General features: G+C 34.9%; 1 protein-coding gene across 4 annotated transcripts in view; it reads left to right on the top strand.

The window, feature by feature from the left end:
* Positions 1-19884, top strand: part of Mctp (multiple C2 domain and transmembrane region protein) — a 218147-nt gene that overhangs the window by 94136 nt on the left and 104127 nt on the right. For all 4 annotated transcript variants that reach the window (XM_073090395.1, XM_073090388.1, XM_073090389.1 and 1 more), the window contains exon 4: positions 6295-6451. In XM_073090395.1, the coding sequence (XP_072946496.1) occupies positions 6295-6451 (157 nt within the window). The remainder of the gene's footprint in view (positions 1-6294; positions 6452-19884) is intronic.

Below are 19884 nucleotides of genomic sequence, written 5' to 3'. Positions count from 1 at the left end.
GCTTTCAATTAGTTTCGCCGAATCAGAGTCAGGCTTTCTAAATTTTATATTGATATGTAATGCTCAATGTTTGTTGTCATTATTTTCAATATTTAATTCATCAACTACATGATCTGCTTCGCAGCTATGGACATTTCATTACTTTTAATATTTAATAATGTATATCCATTAAAATTTTTACCAACTAGGCTGGATCTAAAATATTTTTATCTTTAATCTTGCTAACTGTGTTACGAACGTAGCAGTAGCACCAAAACATTTTCATATGATCGATTTTGTTTTTACCTTGCCACAATTTACATGGTGTTTTATTTATTTATTATCAGAGCTTTAGTGGGGAATATGTATATTTTTATAAATATAAGTAGGTATATGACTGTTGTAACAGCTTCACCCCAAAAGCTTTATTTAATTTCGCATTTACAACCATTTCGGTTAATATACGATTCATTTGCTCTGTTTCACCATTTTATTGTGTTTTATAAGGTAAATTTTAATGATACATAATTATCTTGCCAACAAAAATTCCTTAAGTTCATTATTTCAGAAATATATTCTCGATCATTATCATAATGTAAATGAATAATGTTACTATAGGATACATTTTCACTTTTAGACTTTTAAAATGGTACTTATTTCCCATTTAAAATACATGTAACATAAAGACAATTTTTGTCATCAAAGGAAGTCGACGTTATCGAATCGCAAACATCACAGTGAATAATAAAAAAAAAAATGTTTTTTTTTACCATTAGCTGGTCAGTCTTGACTTTCAGAAATTCAAGATCACAGATTACATATAAGTATTCAAGATTGTCATATGACGGTCAATAATAAAATCTTTAAAAATATTCAAATTTCATCAATCCATTTATTGTCCCACTGCTGGGCATGAGTCTCCTATCAGAATGAGAAGGTTTAGGTCATAATCCATCGCGTTAGCCAAGTGAGTATTGGTAGACTCACATACCTTTCAGATTTTTTATTATATAAATCTTTCAGGTGTAGAAGATTTCTTCACGATGTTTTCCTTTACCTTTTAAGCAAGTAATAATTAATTTCTAATACACACATAACTTTGAAAAAATTCAGAGGTGATTGCCTGGGATTTGAACCTCGGACCCTTCGTTAGACAGGTCGAGTTTCTTAACCATTAGGCTATCACTGCTATTCAAATTTAATTTCTGTTTATTCAAATGACCGTTTGTGCCATAACTAATACGATTACTAACTTTGAATTAAGTTTATTTTATACTGTGATCTATCATTTTATGAAAAATAATGATACTATCATCCTTTATACTACATATTAGACATTTACTATTTTTATAAATATGCCCTTCATTTTTTAATAACCGACATACCTTTTATTATTCAATTCGATTTACTAAGAAGCTGCATAGGTACAGCTTAAGTTCCATAGAACTAAAGTTCCACAGAACTTTTGGTGAACAGTATATAATTTTAAATTCTTTGTTTTTTACCTTTACCAAATCTTTAGCTCCTCCGATTTTAAACGTAGTCTGTCATTTAATACATATTAATCCTTTGTATTTTCAAAGTGATCAGAGTTTTCAAATCTAAAAGAAAAACAAGTGTCAGGGTTAGAATTGGAACAAAAATCAAATAAATTTCATTTTTAAGACATAAAAGCGAAACTGTCCTTATTTTTATTTGCAGTGTCCAATGCATTTACAGTTATATAGCTACTACTGTCTCCATTTTGTTGCAATTAGGTACTTGATATAATGACAGTTAGCATCAGTAATAGCGACGGGTTCAGATCGCAAAAAAATATAATTTTTACACCAACAGTTTCCATGATAAAAATTCATATTAGCTTGTGTATCTGCATGATGTAGTAAGTATTCTTGTAGTAGTTTACACATTTTTCTATATTAAAATTTATATTTTTACAAGCGTGTGATATTTGAAGTTCAGTTGTTTCAGGTCTCAATTTTACTTTGAACATTTTGAATGTATTCATGGAATCTAAAAGATGAGACATTGAATTATATGCATTCCGTCGATTCGTTTCATCCTTTGATCCATAATCCGTCGATCCATTTCATCCATTGATCCATTTAATCAAGTTTAGCACCAAGTTAGTGATCATATTACTCAATCATTAAAATAAGTTGTATCAGCGTTTGATATCTGGTCGCAATTCCAAATTAAGTTGTTTCTTACGCAGTCAAAATAATTGTGTAGCCAAAAAATTCTCCATTCGTAATTTTATTTTAGTCATCCATTATTGTTTTCGCCGTAGACGGTATTGGTTTAGACACTTATATATTATTGTTTGCCATCGCCGTTCGCCATCAAACATTTTTCATGTGTCTTTTTCTTCCGCGACTCCATGTTTGAAATATTACATAAATTTTATACTTAGTAGATGACTATATTTTTCAATATTTTACGATAGCGTAGCCTGGGCCCATAACCTGTTGGGAATAGGCCACAGGAGAACGAGAAAATAAACTATGAAATATAATAAAATAAAATTCACTCCAAAAAGATACTTTTTATTATATCGAATCATTGACAGAATGACAAATTAGAAGAAGTAAAAATATATGTTTTTCAGCTGCCAGCTTTATCATATATAACCTACTTGAATATTATACATTATAAGAGGCTTGAGTTTTTGCTATATTCCAACAATAACTGTTGTATTCTTGTGTGTCGTTTAATATAATATAGAAGTAGTTAAGGAGCATCCAGCTTATAAGTGGTTTCGTCCATGGACATATCTATTCAACCCAAGATACAATTATAGTTCTTCCTAAATTTGGCAATAGATGCGTTGCTCAGGACTAAATGAGAAAACTTCGGATATACAGCTCTCACCACACCCTTTAAACCGGAACGCAGCAGCGCTTAACACTGCTGTCACTGCAAAAATAAATGTAACGGTATTGCCTTCGGAGTCAACTAAGCTATTTTTAGAGTTCAACATTTACATAGATGGTAACCGAACGAAGATCAATATCAATTTGCATCACAAACCAAGTACATGTGCCACTCAATTCAAGTTTAATGCATACAGAATCATATGGCAACAATTATGTGTGTCCATGCTAACTGGTCCTCATCTTTACACAAATATTGAGAATGTCAATAGTATTCTAATTTAGACTGTAGGTAATTAATTTACATGTCCCTGTAGTTCCGGGACTAGAATAGGGCTACGGTATCCCCTGCCTATCGTAAGAGGCGACTTAAAGGGGGCTTCCGGGGTTGCGGGCGGGCAAGAGTGGGAGCTCGAACCGTCCAGTATGCTACCCCGGGCACCAAATTCCAGGCACGTCTGATTTATGTACGTATGATTCAATGTTATGTGCGTATTAGAAATTAATTATCACTTGCTTAAACAGCGAAGAAAAACATCGTGAGGAAATCTGCATACCTGAGAAAACTAAAAAAAAATTCAAAGGTATGTGAATTCTACCAATTCGCACTTGGCCGGCGCGGTGGAATATGGCCTAGTCCTTCTCATTCAAAAATTTTCAAAGGTATCTCGTGTCGCCCACCCATTATTGTAATGATGGGTCGACGACATTAGTTGACGACGAAACTGATTAGGAAAGTTACTTATCAAATCACTTGTATACGAGTATAAGATAGAATAAGAAGAAAAAATAATAGATTTAAAATTGATACTTTACAGAAAGATAACTATTCGACTAACGGATTTATTTATGACTCCAACCCTTTTTATGTTCCCGTTTTGGGAAGGGTCTCGCCGTAAATTTCTTGAGGCTTAAAGCATCTGACACGATACCACGTTATCGGTACATTTATAATATATTGGAGAGCCTAGACAACTGCCATAAAATACCATAATAGGTGTAAGCTCCGGCGGCACTACCGCCACACCCATATATGCCTCATGACAGCAGCGTTAAGCGCTGCTGTGTTCTGGTTTAAAGGGTTTCGTAAAGGACGCATACTTTTCCGAGGCGTTTCGGCTTAGTCCTCGGGTTAGCGGCGCATCTGTGGCCGACCTCAGGTAAAAATATAATTCTATCTGATGTTGATTACGGATGTCCATGGGCGGCAGTAGCCACTTACCATCAGGACGACTGCATGCTTGTCTGCTACTCCTATATTATAAAAAAAGCTACACCGCTATTGTGCTCAGGTTTAAAGGGTGGTCTAAGAGCACGTTCTCGTAAAAAGCGCGAGCGTAGTGACGGCATTCCAACTTAGACGTGAGAAATAGCAAAATCAATAGCAAAACTCATAGTAGAAGATCCGAAGCTAAATCGAACTGGACCGAGCTGATAATAGAATGAAACTCATTTTATAACGAAATTAGTACATTGGGTAATACATTAAAAATGGGTTTGCTAAAAAAATCCTGGACAGGATAATTTTAATTATTTTTTGAAAAAATAATTTTCATTTTGCAGACAACCCTATATCAACGTGTTCACAATAAAACAGCGCTTCTACTGATATAAAATTTTATCTATTATCATCATGAGTGAAAGTAGTTGCCAGCGAAATACCTGTTTATACCTGACAACCCAGTAGTTCGTCCACGTAAATAATAGGCAACCCAAAGCCTGCACATTCTGTATGTTTTTAACATTCACTCAGAATAGAATTTTCTTATTATCTTGATGTTGCAAAATTTAATTTTCAATTAAATTTTAATTTTTCAAAAAATAATTAAAATTATCCTGTCCAGGATTTTTTTAGCAAACCCATTTTTAATGTATTACCCAATGTACTAATTTCATTATAAAATGAGTTTCATTCTATTATCAGCTCGGTCCAGTTCGATTTAGCTTCGGATCTTAGACCATCAAATCTTATCTGGGGTTAACTACAGATGTCCATGGGCAGCAGTATCCACTTATCATCAGGTGGACTTCATTCTCGTTAGCTGCTACTACATTATAAAAAACTCGATAACAGCGACACCTATCGGGTCCAAATGTACCTTATCTTACAAGTTGGACTAAATTACACAAATGTGTAAAATTTTACTAAAATCGGTTTATTAGTTTCGGAGATTAGCAAGAATAAACATCGTGATACCGATTTTTACCACGCTTTTATTAACTTGACCTGTATGTATGTAACGGAATCTTTGAACTCGATTTCTACCTACTTTGAACGGTCCGATTAATTTTAAAATTTCGAACAATTATCAAGAATTGATGACAATACACGATTTAAATAATTTTATCCCATTCACCTCATCAGGATCGTCAGGAATCAGAATTAACGATTGTCCGTGTGCGATGTTAGCGTGGTTTTTAGTTTTTATACTATAATTATTTATATAGCGAAGTAAAGAGCCAATTATTTTACAAATACAGATTCTCTTACAATTTAACAACACATTTTACAGGATAAAAAGGAACTTTAAAAGCTACAGCGCTTTACGGAAGCTTTTAGAGGCTGCACAAGCTCTTCTAAGGTTACAAAGCTTTTTCTTTGTAACGAGGACTTTACACCACTCGACTTTAGTTCTTAATTTTTTCAAATTAATTATTGTTGGAGCGTGTAAAATTTCTTTATTTTTTTAAAGAGAAGACGATTACTTTAAAGTATCCTTATATTGTTGTCATTTATTATGTTTCTCTTTTGTTTCAAACCAGATGTTAAACCTTTTAGACACCTTATTGTTATTAAATATCAGTTTTTAACTCAAAGGTATTATAAAGTCATTATTAGATATAACTAATGACAGTTGACTAATTACAAATAACATAATGTGTTGACATATCGACGTATCATGTAGGTAATGTTTTAGGGTTCCGTACCCAAAGGGTAAAAACCGAACCCTATTACTAAGACTTCGCTGTCTGTCCCTCTGTCCGTCTGGCACAGGGCTATACCTCCGGAACCGTAATAGATGATTTTTTTACAGGGGATGCATAATGGTGGCCGCTATAACAACAAATACTAAAAATAAAATAAAGTTTAATATTAAAGGGGGTCTCCATACAACAAACCAGTATTTTTCGGCATTTTTCGATCTAACTGTTAAACCGAACTAGGAAGACGGTTGAAATTTTTACAATCCGTTAGTTATTTTAATTTTATTATACGTTGTTTACGTATCATTCATCATCATCCCAACACCATCTATTCTATCTATTGTGTCATGTAACTAAGTATTGGTGAAAATAATAAAATGAATAAAAATAATGAATGGTGGTACGGAAGCCTCCGTGTGCGAGTTCAAACCTTTACAGCAGCACTAATCCCTGCTAATATTAGGCAAAAATAGGTCAAATTACAAAGATTTCCACCTTCAAATGATGTTTGTTCCAGAGCCGGTGGCAACGAAGCCGGAGCCGGGAGAGGTGTCCAGCTGGCACCATCTTCTCATTAGCACCAGGAGCTGACAGTAGTGGCACCGAGTACGCCGCGGACCAGAGCTCAGAGCACAGCACACCAGCTCATTCCCCACGACACCGGGTAAAAAAAGGTTAGATAGAATAAGAATCGTGCTAAGATATTCGCGAAAGATCTAAAATTTTAGGCGAAGGGTGGTGAATCCCTTGACTCCGTAGGCATCACTGATGATCACTTAAACACAATGTGATGATGTTCAATTAAATACAATTTGATCTATTAATACAAATGTTAGTATGCCATTACTTAAAAGAAAGATTTTTTTTAAGAAAAATCATACAACATTTTTGATATATAAAAAAACTAGTTTTTGCCCGCGGCTTCGCCCGCGTTTAAAAGAAAATAATATGACATACTAACATACATACATAAAACTGAAAATTAGTACCTTCATTGGAATGGCAGTAGCGCCATCTGGCGAAAATTGGTCGTACCAACTTTGAAACCTTCGTGGGCTCGTGAACAACTTTGCTAAAGATCATCACTTGATCAAATGCATAGTTTACGATTAAATTCTTACTAATATCGATTAAAATAATCGATTTTTTGGGCCAAAAGATCGATTCGCCGATTAATCGATCTTAGATCGCCATCCCTACTTCCCGTGGGATTTCCGGGATAAAAACTATCCTATGTCCTTTCTCGGATATCAGCCTATCTTTGTACAAAATTTCATTAAAATTGGTTCAGTGGTTTAGGCGTGAAGAAAAGACAACCAGACAGACAGACAGATAGACAGACAGAGTTACTTTCGGATTTATAATATTAGTAAGGATAAGGATAATAAAAAATACAACCGACTTCTATATCACTACAAAGTGAAAAATCATTGAAATAAATGTTGGTTTAGTACTTATTTCTAAAGTCGGCTCATATTGCGCCTCCTTTTTTGAAGTCGGTTAAGAAGAAGTGGTAAATAGATGTTTTTGTTTGAAGGTTGTTGTAGGGTATATAATATGAAGATACTGCAGGAGTAGCATACAGATGATTAATCTAAAACAAATAGGATTGGATCTTACATAACATTGACTAGATAATATAAGTATAGCTCTCCTTTGATAGTAAGTTACGTATACGAATATCTCTTTCTAATCACATTTTCTAAAACAGAATTAGCAAAGCAATGGTACCGCCACTGTTGAAAAATAAAGGGTTCTATTTATACCACTTATACACAACAACTGATCACAATTGCTTGTAATAAAAAGCGAGCAAAAAGTGCTTCAATAAAAGTACATGCCATCAAAAACAATGCTTGTAAAAAGATCCAAGTCTCGCCATTCAATTCTTCTACCGTAAAAAGTCTTAAGATCTATGTAATACCAAGCCGGTAATGTATGCAGTCCCTACTTAAGGGACCTTCTGTCTTAAGGTATTATCTCACTATCTAACCTAACAACATCTCATGGGACCATACCAATATTAAAAATATTTTATGTTCTAAATAAATTAACGTGGCAATCGTACTGCAAGTCACATTGTGTTTTCATCTTATCATATCGCATCACACAGGTAACATTAGTACGATTGCCACGTCAATTTATTTAGAACATAAAATATTTTTAATATTGGTATGGTCCCATGAGATGTTGTTAGGTTAGATAGTGAGATAATACCTTAAGACAGAAGGTCCCTTAAGTAGGGACTGCATACATTACCGGCTTGGTATTACATAGATCTTAAGACTTTTTACGGTAGAAGAATTGAATGGCGAGACTTGGATCTTTTTACAAGCATTGTTTTTGATGGCATCTCATTCCTTTTTGTAGATATTTCTACTCTTTTCCTTTCCGGTACCTTCCACTAGTTGAATCTCAACAACAGATTTTTTTAAAGGCAATTAAATTGTTTAGGTAGTCTTTGTAGTTATGTAAATAATCTTGCCATTCATCATCACTTTCATTCGAACATGACAATAAATTAAATCTAAAAAAGTTACTATTTTGACAACTGAAATTATGCCCGTTATCCTCAGGAAAAACATCTTCTAAAAACATCTCTACTGATTGTGATTTATTTATTTATTTATTGGGATTTAACGTGTCTTCGTATTAAATAATCGACATCCCTTACTTTCTTCTGAATATCCGACAAAAATCATTGGTAATCTTTCACTGACTTCGTCGGACTCCGGTTTTTGATATAAACCACAGTATTTACTGCCCTTGCTCAAATTAGTTTCAATTTATAATAGACTTCTGACTTCTGAAATGAAATGAAATATTTATTTAATAATGATAACATTCGTTTTAGACTTCTCGCATATACAATAATAGTTCTGTTAGCTGTTTCAACCACAACAATTTGTTTAGGGGTATATAGTATCGCCTTCTAATGTAGAATTCCATTTGTTGATAAGAAAATATTGAAAGCTCTATTACAAAATGTCGTCCCACCATCTGATCTCATACATTTGTTCGACTTGCTAGTTCCCTTTTCAACACTTTATATTTTTGACATTTCTTAAAGACTCACTCTTATGTTTTAGAAAATAAACATTCATCGTGTCATTCGAGAATAATAGTCGATAAATAATAACATGTACCTTGAACCGTTGAGTGAACTAGCTTCCATGGGACTACATAAATCTGTATGTACGATCTCCAGTATGTCGTTCGTTCGCGTTCAGAGGTTTGGAAATGGTTTCTCACTAGTCGTCATATCCGTCGGTAATGTTCACATTATCAAGACCAGTCATAATATTCTTTAAAATTCGCATATATTCCGGATTAATATGGGCTAGTCTTCTATGCCAATATTTATTTGACATTGTCAAATTACATATCGGTGATTTGACAAATTGTATATATACCATTTACGTTGTGGCCAGTTGCGATGATAATATCTATAGAGTTACTAATAGTGCAACCGTTTTTCAAGAAATTAACAGTAAATTCTTTTTCAGTAAGTTTACTCACCGCTAACAAATTCATACTTAAAATTATTTATATTAAAAAGGTTTCTTATAATAATTTCCACGTTTTTTCCGGGTAGGTACTACCACAAAATAAAAACTAACAGAAGTCAATCTTCATACAAAGTGGGCTGGAGTAACGCACACGTAGACACCACTTACCGACTCGTTATCTCGGGGGGACTCGAGCGCATACGTGCGCGACTGTCAGTTTATTTCTGACACGCGTTTGTAACTGTTTTGTACAAGCAATGGAGCAAAAAAAAATACCCTAATTGTGCAATGGACGGTTGTTTAAATTCAACGTTAAACTGTGGATTTTCGTTTTTTTATAGCTATCAATTATCAAGCTACTAGGAGCTGATATTTTTGGTGATCATGGCAAGAATATGTTATAAAGTGGATATCTAAGCTCGATTTATATAGTAGTTTCCTATTTCGAATCATTTGAAACGAACTTAACTAAATTTTTGTAATATTGCGTTGAAATGTTACGTACCTAATATTACGTAAGTTGAAAACATGATTTTTTGTTCGTATATATATTGGTTTGTCTTTAATGCCATTTGGTAGGTTTATGTCTAAAACGGATAGGGCAAAAGGAATTGTGTAATTAGGGTAATCCGTTTAGAAGTTATTAGGGATTTTCTATTGTGAACATTGTAATTTTTTATGTGCTTACATATAAAAATTATTTTCATAGACATTTATTTATGCTCAATAAGGCCGAAATTTGCCTAAACACTTGTTTCCTTGGAAACAAACTTATTATTATTTTATAATGCGGTGACAGTTGCTTAACCTCACGACAGTTATTGTATTTTGTGTATGTTACCGTTAGATTGTAGAATACGTTAGCATACACATTAACTAGGCTTAAGATTAGCTAGAAAATATGCAGATTAACTATGTAGTTAAAATTCGAAACATCTTTTCAGACTTGTTCTTAGGGCTAAAACACATACCTTTTTACGACACGACAACGTATCGTGACACATAGCGACATCGTGCCGCAAAGCGATATTGTTTCGTGAAAATATACAATGTTTGTCGTAAATTCATGACACGACGACGCATCATGGCATGCACGGGTCGACGTCAAGGGGTGAAAATTGATACAATCTTCGTTTTGTACTTTAGGTAGTGGGCAAGCTATCTGCGTTTTAACTGATTTAGGCACATTAGCCGTAACATCTAGTTTTTTTCTCATGACATTTGTCAGAAATTCGGAATGTTTTTGATATTATATAACTTTTTAGGGTTCCATACCCAAAGGGTAAAAACGGAACCCTATTTCTAAACTGTCCGTTTGTCTGTCTGACATAGAGCTCTATTTCTGGAACCTTAATAGATAGAAATTTAAAAATTTTACGGAATATGTATAATGGTGGCCGCTTTAACAATAAGTACTAAAAATAAAAAGAAAAACTTTCAAATAAAGGAGAGTTGCCATACAAGGGCCTTCTTTTTCTTTATGAGGAGGAAATCTTCAAAAGGTACTCGACGACGTGGGAGTGACGCCGGGTTATGTGGGACTTTAGCCGCACTAAAATCCTCCGGTGGCCGTCCTCAACGTTTGTTGGAGAACTCCGGGATCTCCGACTGAACGTAACAGAAGTCCTTTAAGCGCGATGCCCCGATCGAGCTCTGCCCTGGGAGAACAGTTTTCGCTCCTCCTAAACTATCCGGTGTTCACGACGGTATGCGACTACACATACCGCCGTCCTTCCCGGGGACACTTATTGGACGGTTCGAGCTCCCTCTTGCCACTCCCAACTCCGGAAGCCCCCTTGTAGTTGCTTCTTACGACAGGCACGGGATATCGTAACCCTTTTTTAGTCCAGGAACTACAGAGACAAACATATAAGGACCTGCTATTTTTTAGCGTTTTTCATTTGAAATGTTCACAATGCATTATATGGCTGCTATAACATCAATTAGTATAAATAAAAATAAAATAAACAAATATTTTTGTGGTACGGAACCCTCAGTGTACGAGTTCGATTCGCACTTCACCCATTATTTGAATTGAATTTAAATTGAAGTTGGAATTGAAAACGTCTTTTGTCTCGAGGATAAAAACAATTGACGTCGCCTATAATAGTAGGGGAGCCCAAGACGGGATTTCGAGAGTGACTCGAACGCGGCAGATTAAGATATGGGAGATACCTTACTTCCTATAGAGTATCTTAAACTATCCATTTGGGGGGTTCAACCAGGGAAGTCCATCAGACTATTAATAAAAAATCGTATTATCTATAGTAGCTTAATTACATGCTGAAAACAATAAATTTATAATCTGATGGTTTGAGGGCGGCGTTAGGGAGTAATAAGGTTGCAAAAAATCTATACCTGGACATACTCGAGTGCGGTATTTTTTTTAATACAAAGGAAATAATGCTAGAAAATATGCACTATCTGATTGCGCCATTTATTAGCATGGATCCCTGGAAAGTAATAGTGTACAACAAACTAAAGGAAAAGGCAAATTTTATGGAAAATACATTATTCTTTATATATTCTCATTCTATTTTTTTTTTTCAAATCGTCAGTATAAAAAACCCCTCCACTAAATCGTCACATGAAGGGTTATGATAAGTAAAACATCAGCTGGAATTTCCTGTATAATAATATTACGCCCTCGAGTGTGTCAAGATAACTTTTTTTTCCCATTTTCGAAGAGTTACAGTCTTTCGAATCGAATCGTCAGTCTTTCGAATGGGGGACTCATCTGGGGTAACTTCATATGCCCTTTGAAAATCTAATGTGCTGGTTACTTTTTTTTCCATTTTTACCTCTCGTATGGCTGTCCCCCTATGCAAACCAGCAAATAAACATATTTCCGGCATCAGAGATATATACTCTATCACTAACCTGCCGCGCCTTGAGTATGTCTGACTCTGCTTTTTACATTTTTCGAATCATCTAGAAACTATTCCCACGGTAAATCGAAAAATATCACACAACCTTTTCTTCACTCTAACGTGTAATCTACACAATCGTATACGTCCTATTGACGCTCGAGTTTCTACCCATTTAACATAATGGGCTCCCCTACTACTCGTACATTTCGCGGACAGAAACACAGATTCATTAACTGCAAATGTAACTTTGTAATCCTATATAACTTATATAGGATACAAAGTTATTTAATGTAGTTGGTGTATCTAGATAACTGGACAGAAATTGCAAAATATTTTAGTTTTTCTATGAGTTATATACTAAACACTAATTGTATTCTCAATTTCAACCTTCTATGTCTGCTGGAAGTGCCTTAAACTTTTGATGATCGGTCAGTCAGTCAGTGAGTGAGTGACAAAATTACGAACTTTAACTACTTGTAATTCTTAAACTACTGGTTCAAATTGAATGAAATTCGAAATGTACCGTGTCTATACAATGCTTGCTTGGCTCCTGAAAATTCAGGCTTCTAGCTTCATATGCAACGAAGTTACAGGGGGTCAAAAATGGGCCGAATCGCTTCGGGAAAAGTATGGTACGGCCGTGCCGCTTCTTTTGGCTCGACTTGGCGGAGGCACTGCCGTGCCTCCAGATTTAAATGAAGCAGTAAAAAACCTATTACTTACAACTGAATCAAATTACTGTGACGACGACGGGATCCATTTTATAAAATTTGAATAATTGCTACTATCAAACGCTGTTCAATAATTCCTTAGGAATTCATTAGATATTATTAGTTTTTAGGATTCCGTACTCTGAAATGAAATGAAATGAAATATATTTATTTGTATAGGTCAACGACGGCACTTACAAATTATCAGGTACAATATTTTTCTTAAACTACTACCGGATCGGAACGCGACCTCTACTGAGAAGATCCGGTAAGAAACTCAGCGGGTTTGTCTTTTTTTTTAATAATAATTATTCTCTTTTTTTAATGCCATCATTTTTACATATAATTAATAAAGCATTAGCTTCAGTATCTTGCTTTAAATTTACCTAAAAAATATGGGTATATCTCTATGGGTAAAATTACGGATTTTACCAAGCCAACGCTATCCGTCCGTCGGTTTTCACAGGAACGCGATTTGTTAACACAAATGTCATTAATTATTCTACATTTTTTACCCAATACCAGGGGTTAATGTTTATAGAGCGCTTGTATGCATATCTCATTTTATCGGACAGTTTACAGCCTTAACGACTTGAAGCATTTTAAGAAATGAAGTGGCGTTGGATTCGTCTAAATTGGGAGCAAGATAAGCCTAGAGTTTCATTTGATTATTTTTAAGCATCCCGATTTATGTTTTTCACAAGCAGTAGTTACCACGTGATAAAATCAACGAAGTACAACCTTCCTATATTATTTTAGTAATGGCAAAATGTGGAGTAGAAAAGGTTTTGCGATAGGTAATACGAGTACAAGTAACTTTTTTACTTTGGTCTCTCGATCTTATATAAAATCTTTCTAGATTTCAAGAGCAAACAGAAAAGAATTAGGCGTTGATGTATGTAACAGTTTTTAAGTGTGTGGTAAAATCCTTGTCAAATGCCTCTATAAATCAAATCAATACTATTTATTGTACCCAATAAAATAAGATACATATAAAAAATAGATAACTGATTTAAAAGACAATACAAAAGGCAGTCTTATTGCTAAAAAGCGATCTCTTCCAGACAACCTTTAAGAGAGGAGTTATAGTAGGGATGAATAGAAAAATAGGTAGGGTTAACATAAACTAAGCACCAGTAAAAGGACACTAAAATAGAATGGAAGTGATGATCGAAAAATAAAATAGCAATATATAAGTTGTTCTATTGAATTCTACCCATAAATTGTGCAGACAATGGATCTCTGTTATAGAATAATGTTCCGACCCAGCGCCCATTAGTTACGTAACCGAAGTCATAAAGTTAATCTTGTTCACTTCATCTGTTAATTGAATTAATGAGTTGTAGTGAATGATACCATCGTCACATCTATTTCTGCTTATTAATAGCAGTGTTAAGCGTTTGAAGGGTGTTTAAGTGTGACATACTTTTCCGAGGCATTCTATCTTAGTCCTCAGGGGTAGCGGCGCATCTGTGGCCGACCTCAGGTAGGAATATCTAATCCTATCTGGGGTTGATTACAGATGTCCATGGGCGGCAGTAGCCACTTACCATCAGGTGAACTGCATGCTCGTCTGCTACTTCTATATTATAAAAAATAAAAAACCGTAGTCATAAAGTTAATCTCGTTCACTTCTGTTCATTGAATGAATGAGCTATTTCATAATGTAGTTAATAGTTCTATCTAATATGACTATGACTCAGTAATTATAAGGTAGAAAGGAAAAAGAAGGTATATAAAGATTAGGTTCGACCGGGAAGATGTCAATGTGGTACAAAGAAAAAGATAAGAAAAAACTGATCTGACCGGGGAGATGTCACCGCCAAACCTATTTGTAGTGGGAAGTACTTCTTCCGTTTCGGTGTACCGATTACCACGATCTCATAATAATATATTTAATCGGCTTCGTATAGAACCTCTGTTATATACGAACATGGTTAGACTTCGCGCCAAACTTCTAGTCCGCTCTGAAGTTCTTGCGCGCAGGTGTAGTCAGAGAGCCAATGCGGTCGAACACAACTACCAGATAGCCAGATGGATTTCCCGTTTGTCACTTCAATCGTATATAAAACCTTTCTTTAATAAGAAGGGAGAAAAAAGTAACTGTTTGCTAAGAATTAAGGTAAAATACTTTGTGAAGTGCCTATCTGTAAGCTGTTTTATTGAATTCTATCCATAAATTGTGCAGACAATGAAGCTCTGTTATACAATAATGTTCCGGCCCAGTGCCCATTAGTTACGTAACCGTAGTCATAAAGTTAATCTCGTTCACTTCATCTGTTCATTGAATGAATGAGTTATAGTGAATGAGTTATCTCGAAAATAGAACACTCACACTCACTCACACAACTCCGTCGGCACCACCGCCATACCTATTTCTGCTTAATAACAGCAGTGTTAAGCTGCTGTGTTGTGTTAATGTGAGTTGATAATTAATAGATGTTTATTACCTCAATTTTATATACAAAACTTTATTTTTAGAAAGGGACCGAAAATAGTTACATGTTATGTAACAGTTTTTCAAGTCTATGATAAAATCCTTGTCAAATTCCTAGTGTACAAGCTATTCTATTGAAATCTATTAACGCTATTTACGCTTTCTACACTCACAGCCCTATGATTCCCTGTGCCATGGACACACACATAGAAAAATACACAAACACCCAGATCCAGAAACAGAAATCAAAATTCATCATTTACATATATGTCTGGCCGGGGATCGAATCCGGGACCCTTTGCGCGTCAGACTTGTGGTGACCGCTCCGCCACGTGGGTCGTCAATTAATCTATCCATAAATTGTGCAGACAATGAAGCTCTGTTATACAATAATGTTCCGCCCAGCGCCCATTAGTTACGTTACCGTAGTCATAAAGTTAATCTCGTTCACTTCAACTGTTCATTGAATGAATGAGTTGTAGTGAATGAGTTATCTCGAATCATCTGTAGGTTGACTCCAGCGGCACCAGTGTCACATCTATTTCTGCTTATTAACAGCAGTGTTAAGCGCTGCTGCGTTCTGGTTTGAAGGGTATTTAAGTGTGACTTTTCCAACTTAGTCCTCAGGGGTAGCGGCGCATCTATGGCCGACCTCAGGTAGGAATCTAATCTTATCTGGGATGGATAACAAATGTTTGCTACTTCAATCATATATAAAATATTTCTTGATTTTAAGAGGAAACACAAAAGAGTTGGGTGTTGATGTAAGTAACAGTCTATGATAAAATATTTATGAAATGTCTAGTGTACAAGTTATTATATTGAACACTATCCATAAATTGTGCAGACAATGAAGCTCTGTTATAGAATAATGTTCCGCCCCAGTGCCCATTAGTTACATAACGTTAGTCATAAAGCTAATCTCGTTCACTTCATCTGTTCATTGAATGAATGAGTTATTTTATGATGTCTATGAAATCATAGACAAAACTGTATTGTTCGTATACGTCCATTATTAAATATCAATATTTTTGTTTTGTCTACAAAAGATCGAGATTGACAATTGCATTGACAATTGAATGAAGCAACGCTTTTTTCAAAAGAGAAACAACCTGAAATAGGTAACGAAATATATTTATTAACATTTTTACTCTTATGCAAGTTATTTAGTATATTTATATTAAGTTATTTATGTGGTTGATTTGTATATAATAACTATAAGTAAATCTTCGTGGCCTTAATTATATCCAAATCGTAACTCTATCTAAAAACTCTATCTAAATTTGGCCACAGATGCGTAAAAACCTGAGACCTAAATTAGACCGCCCTCTGTTCCAAATTCATGTGTTTGCACACATTACACCAGGAACAGGTATGACAGATACAAAGGGCTCTCCCTTTGATATAATTGTGTACCTCACTGGATGTACAATATTTATAGCTACATTTTATATCTCCGTCAGCTGTTATGAGTTCGGCCATTGACAAACTTTTGGGCCATTTCGGCACCGCTATTAGAACTTTCCCTTTTGGGCACAACAGAACTATAATTTGTTTTGCACGTGATTTCCATAAAATGCCCTAATATTTGGCCGTAGTTTGGCAAACGAGTGTGATCATGTCCGTGGAGTTGGGCTCTGATAGTCTCAGTTCAAAGCTTATATATATGCAAGATGTTTATAAAACTTTGATAGCGTGATTCAGAGTTGTGACGTCATTCTTGGTGTGTAGAAAGATAGCCACCGTCACTATAATAGCTTTTAGAACTCAATGCATATATTTATATTTTTATTTGCTATTTATAAGTTTTAGTTATTTAAGATTCCGTACAAAAAAGGACAGTGTTACTAATCCTACGACATAAATGAGCACAAAGTTTACCTGATACCGGTAAGTAGCGACTGCCGTCTATAAAAATCTGTAATCATTCCCAGATAGAATACCTAAGACAACAAATGCGTTGCTGAGAAGACTAAGTTGCTATGCCTTGTATAGCAGTGTAACCAGAACATAGCTGAGCTTCATACAATTAAGATTAATTTACAGAAATTAAAATTAATTTACATAAATTAGTCTTTATGTGTGCATCTATCTTAGCACCTACAAATAGGACCCTGATGTAGAGATTTAAATATAGAAAGGGTTAATTAAGCTACATTTATATTAGGATTTCAGTTTCATGCTCGTTCCACGAATAAACCTTTTAAATAGCCCCTAAGGGGTAAATGTGCTTGCAGATTCAAGTGGTGATTAAATATCTACCTTAATATATTAAATTATTTTTAGTAACACTTGTGACAATTAAAATATAAATTGCATTACCTGTTATATGTCTTACAAAAATAAATTAGTCTTTGTGTGCACGACAAATAGGACCCTAATGTAGGGTTTTAGGTGTAGAACGGGTGTATTAAGCTTCATTTATATTAAGAGTTCGGTTTAATGCCCGTTCCGTGAATAAAGCTTTGAATAGCCCCTCAGGGGTAATTACCCCTTCCTACGTTACGTAGAAGCACAATTGTGCTTCTGAACACCTTTTGTAGGAAGTTCCTTCGTTTGAAGTTAAAGTGGGATTAAAGTGGTGATTAAATATCAATGTACCATAATATATTTAATTACTTTTAGCAGCACTTGTGACAATTAAAATATAATTAACATTACCTGTTATATATCTTAGTAGACAAATTAGTCTTTGTGTGTATCTTAGCAACGACTAATAAGACCCTAATATAGGGATTTGAGGGTAGAAAGGGTGATTCAAGCTTTATTAATATTTAGAGTTCGGTTTAATGCTCGTTCCGCGAATAAAGCTTTGAATAGCCCCTAAGGGGTAATTGTGCTTCTGAACACCTTTCGTAAGAACTTCCTTCGTTTAAGGTTTAAATGGGATTTCAGTGGCGATTAAATATGAATCTACCTTATTCTTACTATTCTTTTAATTACTTTAAGAATAGTTAAAGAAATACAGTTATAGCAACTAAGGAAATTGTTTGTGATGAAAATTATGATCGGTTAAGTAACTTTGAAAATATAATGATATTATGTTTCATTGTAGTATCTATCTCCGAGTTTTAAGTAAATCCAATAAATATAATAAAATCTATTCGCGCTTTTGTGGTTGTTGTTACTTTAATGTTGCTGTTGTTATATTTTTGTCGTTGTTGTTTCGTTGTTGTGTTGTTGTGTATGAGATATTGATTTATCAACATGTTTATATATTGTAGTTTTAAAGGTAGAGTATTCCAATATGTTGTTACCAAGAAGCTACCACCAACATCATTTCTAGCGTGACTCGAATCTGCATTTCAAATGGTGTAGATATCGGCTGACGCGCTCCCACTCGTGCCACCTGCAACCCGGGAAGCCCCCTTTTAGTCGCCTCTTACGACAGGCAGGGGAAACCGAAGCCCTATTTTAGTACCGGAATCACAGGGACCGGCTGACTTACATATGAGGTGACAATTTTAGCACAACGCATCTGCGATCGGCGTTAAAAATCTTTTTCTATACGTAATTTGCAACTGATATCCATGAGTGGTAGACCACATACCATCAGGTCGACTACTAGCGCGCTTGCTAACATCTTATACAACGCGATTCTGCAGTAGCTTTTCCCAGTTTCCTCAAGTAAAGATACGCAATCTGGCGTAGTGGTTTTAAAATCAATACTTCCAAACAATAAAAAATAAAACACAAATTTTACCTACTTCTGTATGGTTAAAATGAAGATTACAACATTCAAATTTCAAGACACTTTTTGTCACTTAATATTTATAAAACTAATATTTAATAAATCGAGCCTATCATTATTTTTCAGAAACAACGGAATTAACCTATTTATCTGTATATGCTTACCAACGCCATCTATTGATCTGTATATGAAATATTTCCCCTTCAACAGCGAATGAAGGTTAAATGGTAAACGTAAGGTAAGTGGCGCCCTCAGTAGGCAGTTTTCCGAAGTAATGTGGTTTTAGGCTGCGTTCAACTCCTGTAAGTTGAAAAACCAAGCTACAATTAGTTCTGTTCTTCACCGCTAGAGGCGCTTACAATGTCACACATTCAAATTGTCGTTATATTTTTTTTTTTAAAGAAATATTAAGAAAAAGATTGTCGTTATATTATTTTTTTAAAGAAATATTCCGCGAAGGGTGATTAAGGTATTTAATTTAAACCAAGATAGAAATCTCATAAAAAAAGCAGTGATATCCTAGTGGTTAAGAAACTCGGCCTCTCCATCGAGGGGCCCGAGGTTCAAATCCCAGGCCCTAATTTTTCAAAGTTATGTGCGTATTAGAAATTAATTGTCACTTGCTTAAAAGGTGAAGGAAAACATAGTGAGGTCTCTCAGGTGTACAGGTTTCCTGCACACCTGAGAGATTTACTACAAAAAAACCTCAAAGGTATGTGAAGTCTACTAATACGCCTTTGTCCAGCGCGGTAGACTATGGCCTTATCCTTGACACTCTGAGAGGAGACCCGTGTCCATCAGTGGGCCAAAAATTGGTTGACGATGAGAAATCTCATAACCAACGTCTTAGACTGTAGAACATAGCTATAAGTACCCAAAATAGATTCGTA

This window comes from Epargyreus clarus, unplaced genomic scaffold (genome assembly GCF_041222505.1).
Source record: "Epargyreus clarus isolate Ecla_fem2 unplaced genomic scaffold, WU_Ecla_fem_2.2 ptg000032l, whole genome shotgun sequence".
NCBI lineage: Eukaryota > Metazoa > Arthropoda > Insecta > Lepidoptera > Hesperiidae > Epargyreus > Epargyreus clarus.
Note: the sequence above shows the minus strand (reverse complement) of the source record. Positions and strands in the feature narration are given on the sequence as shown.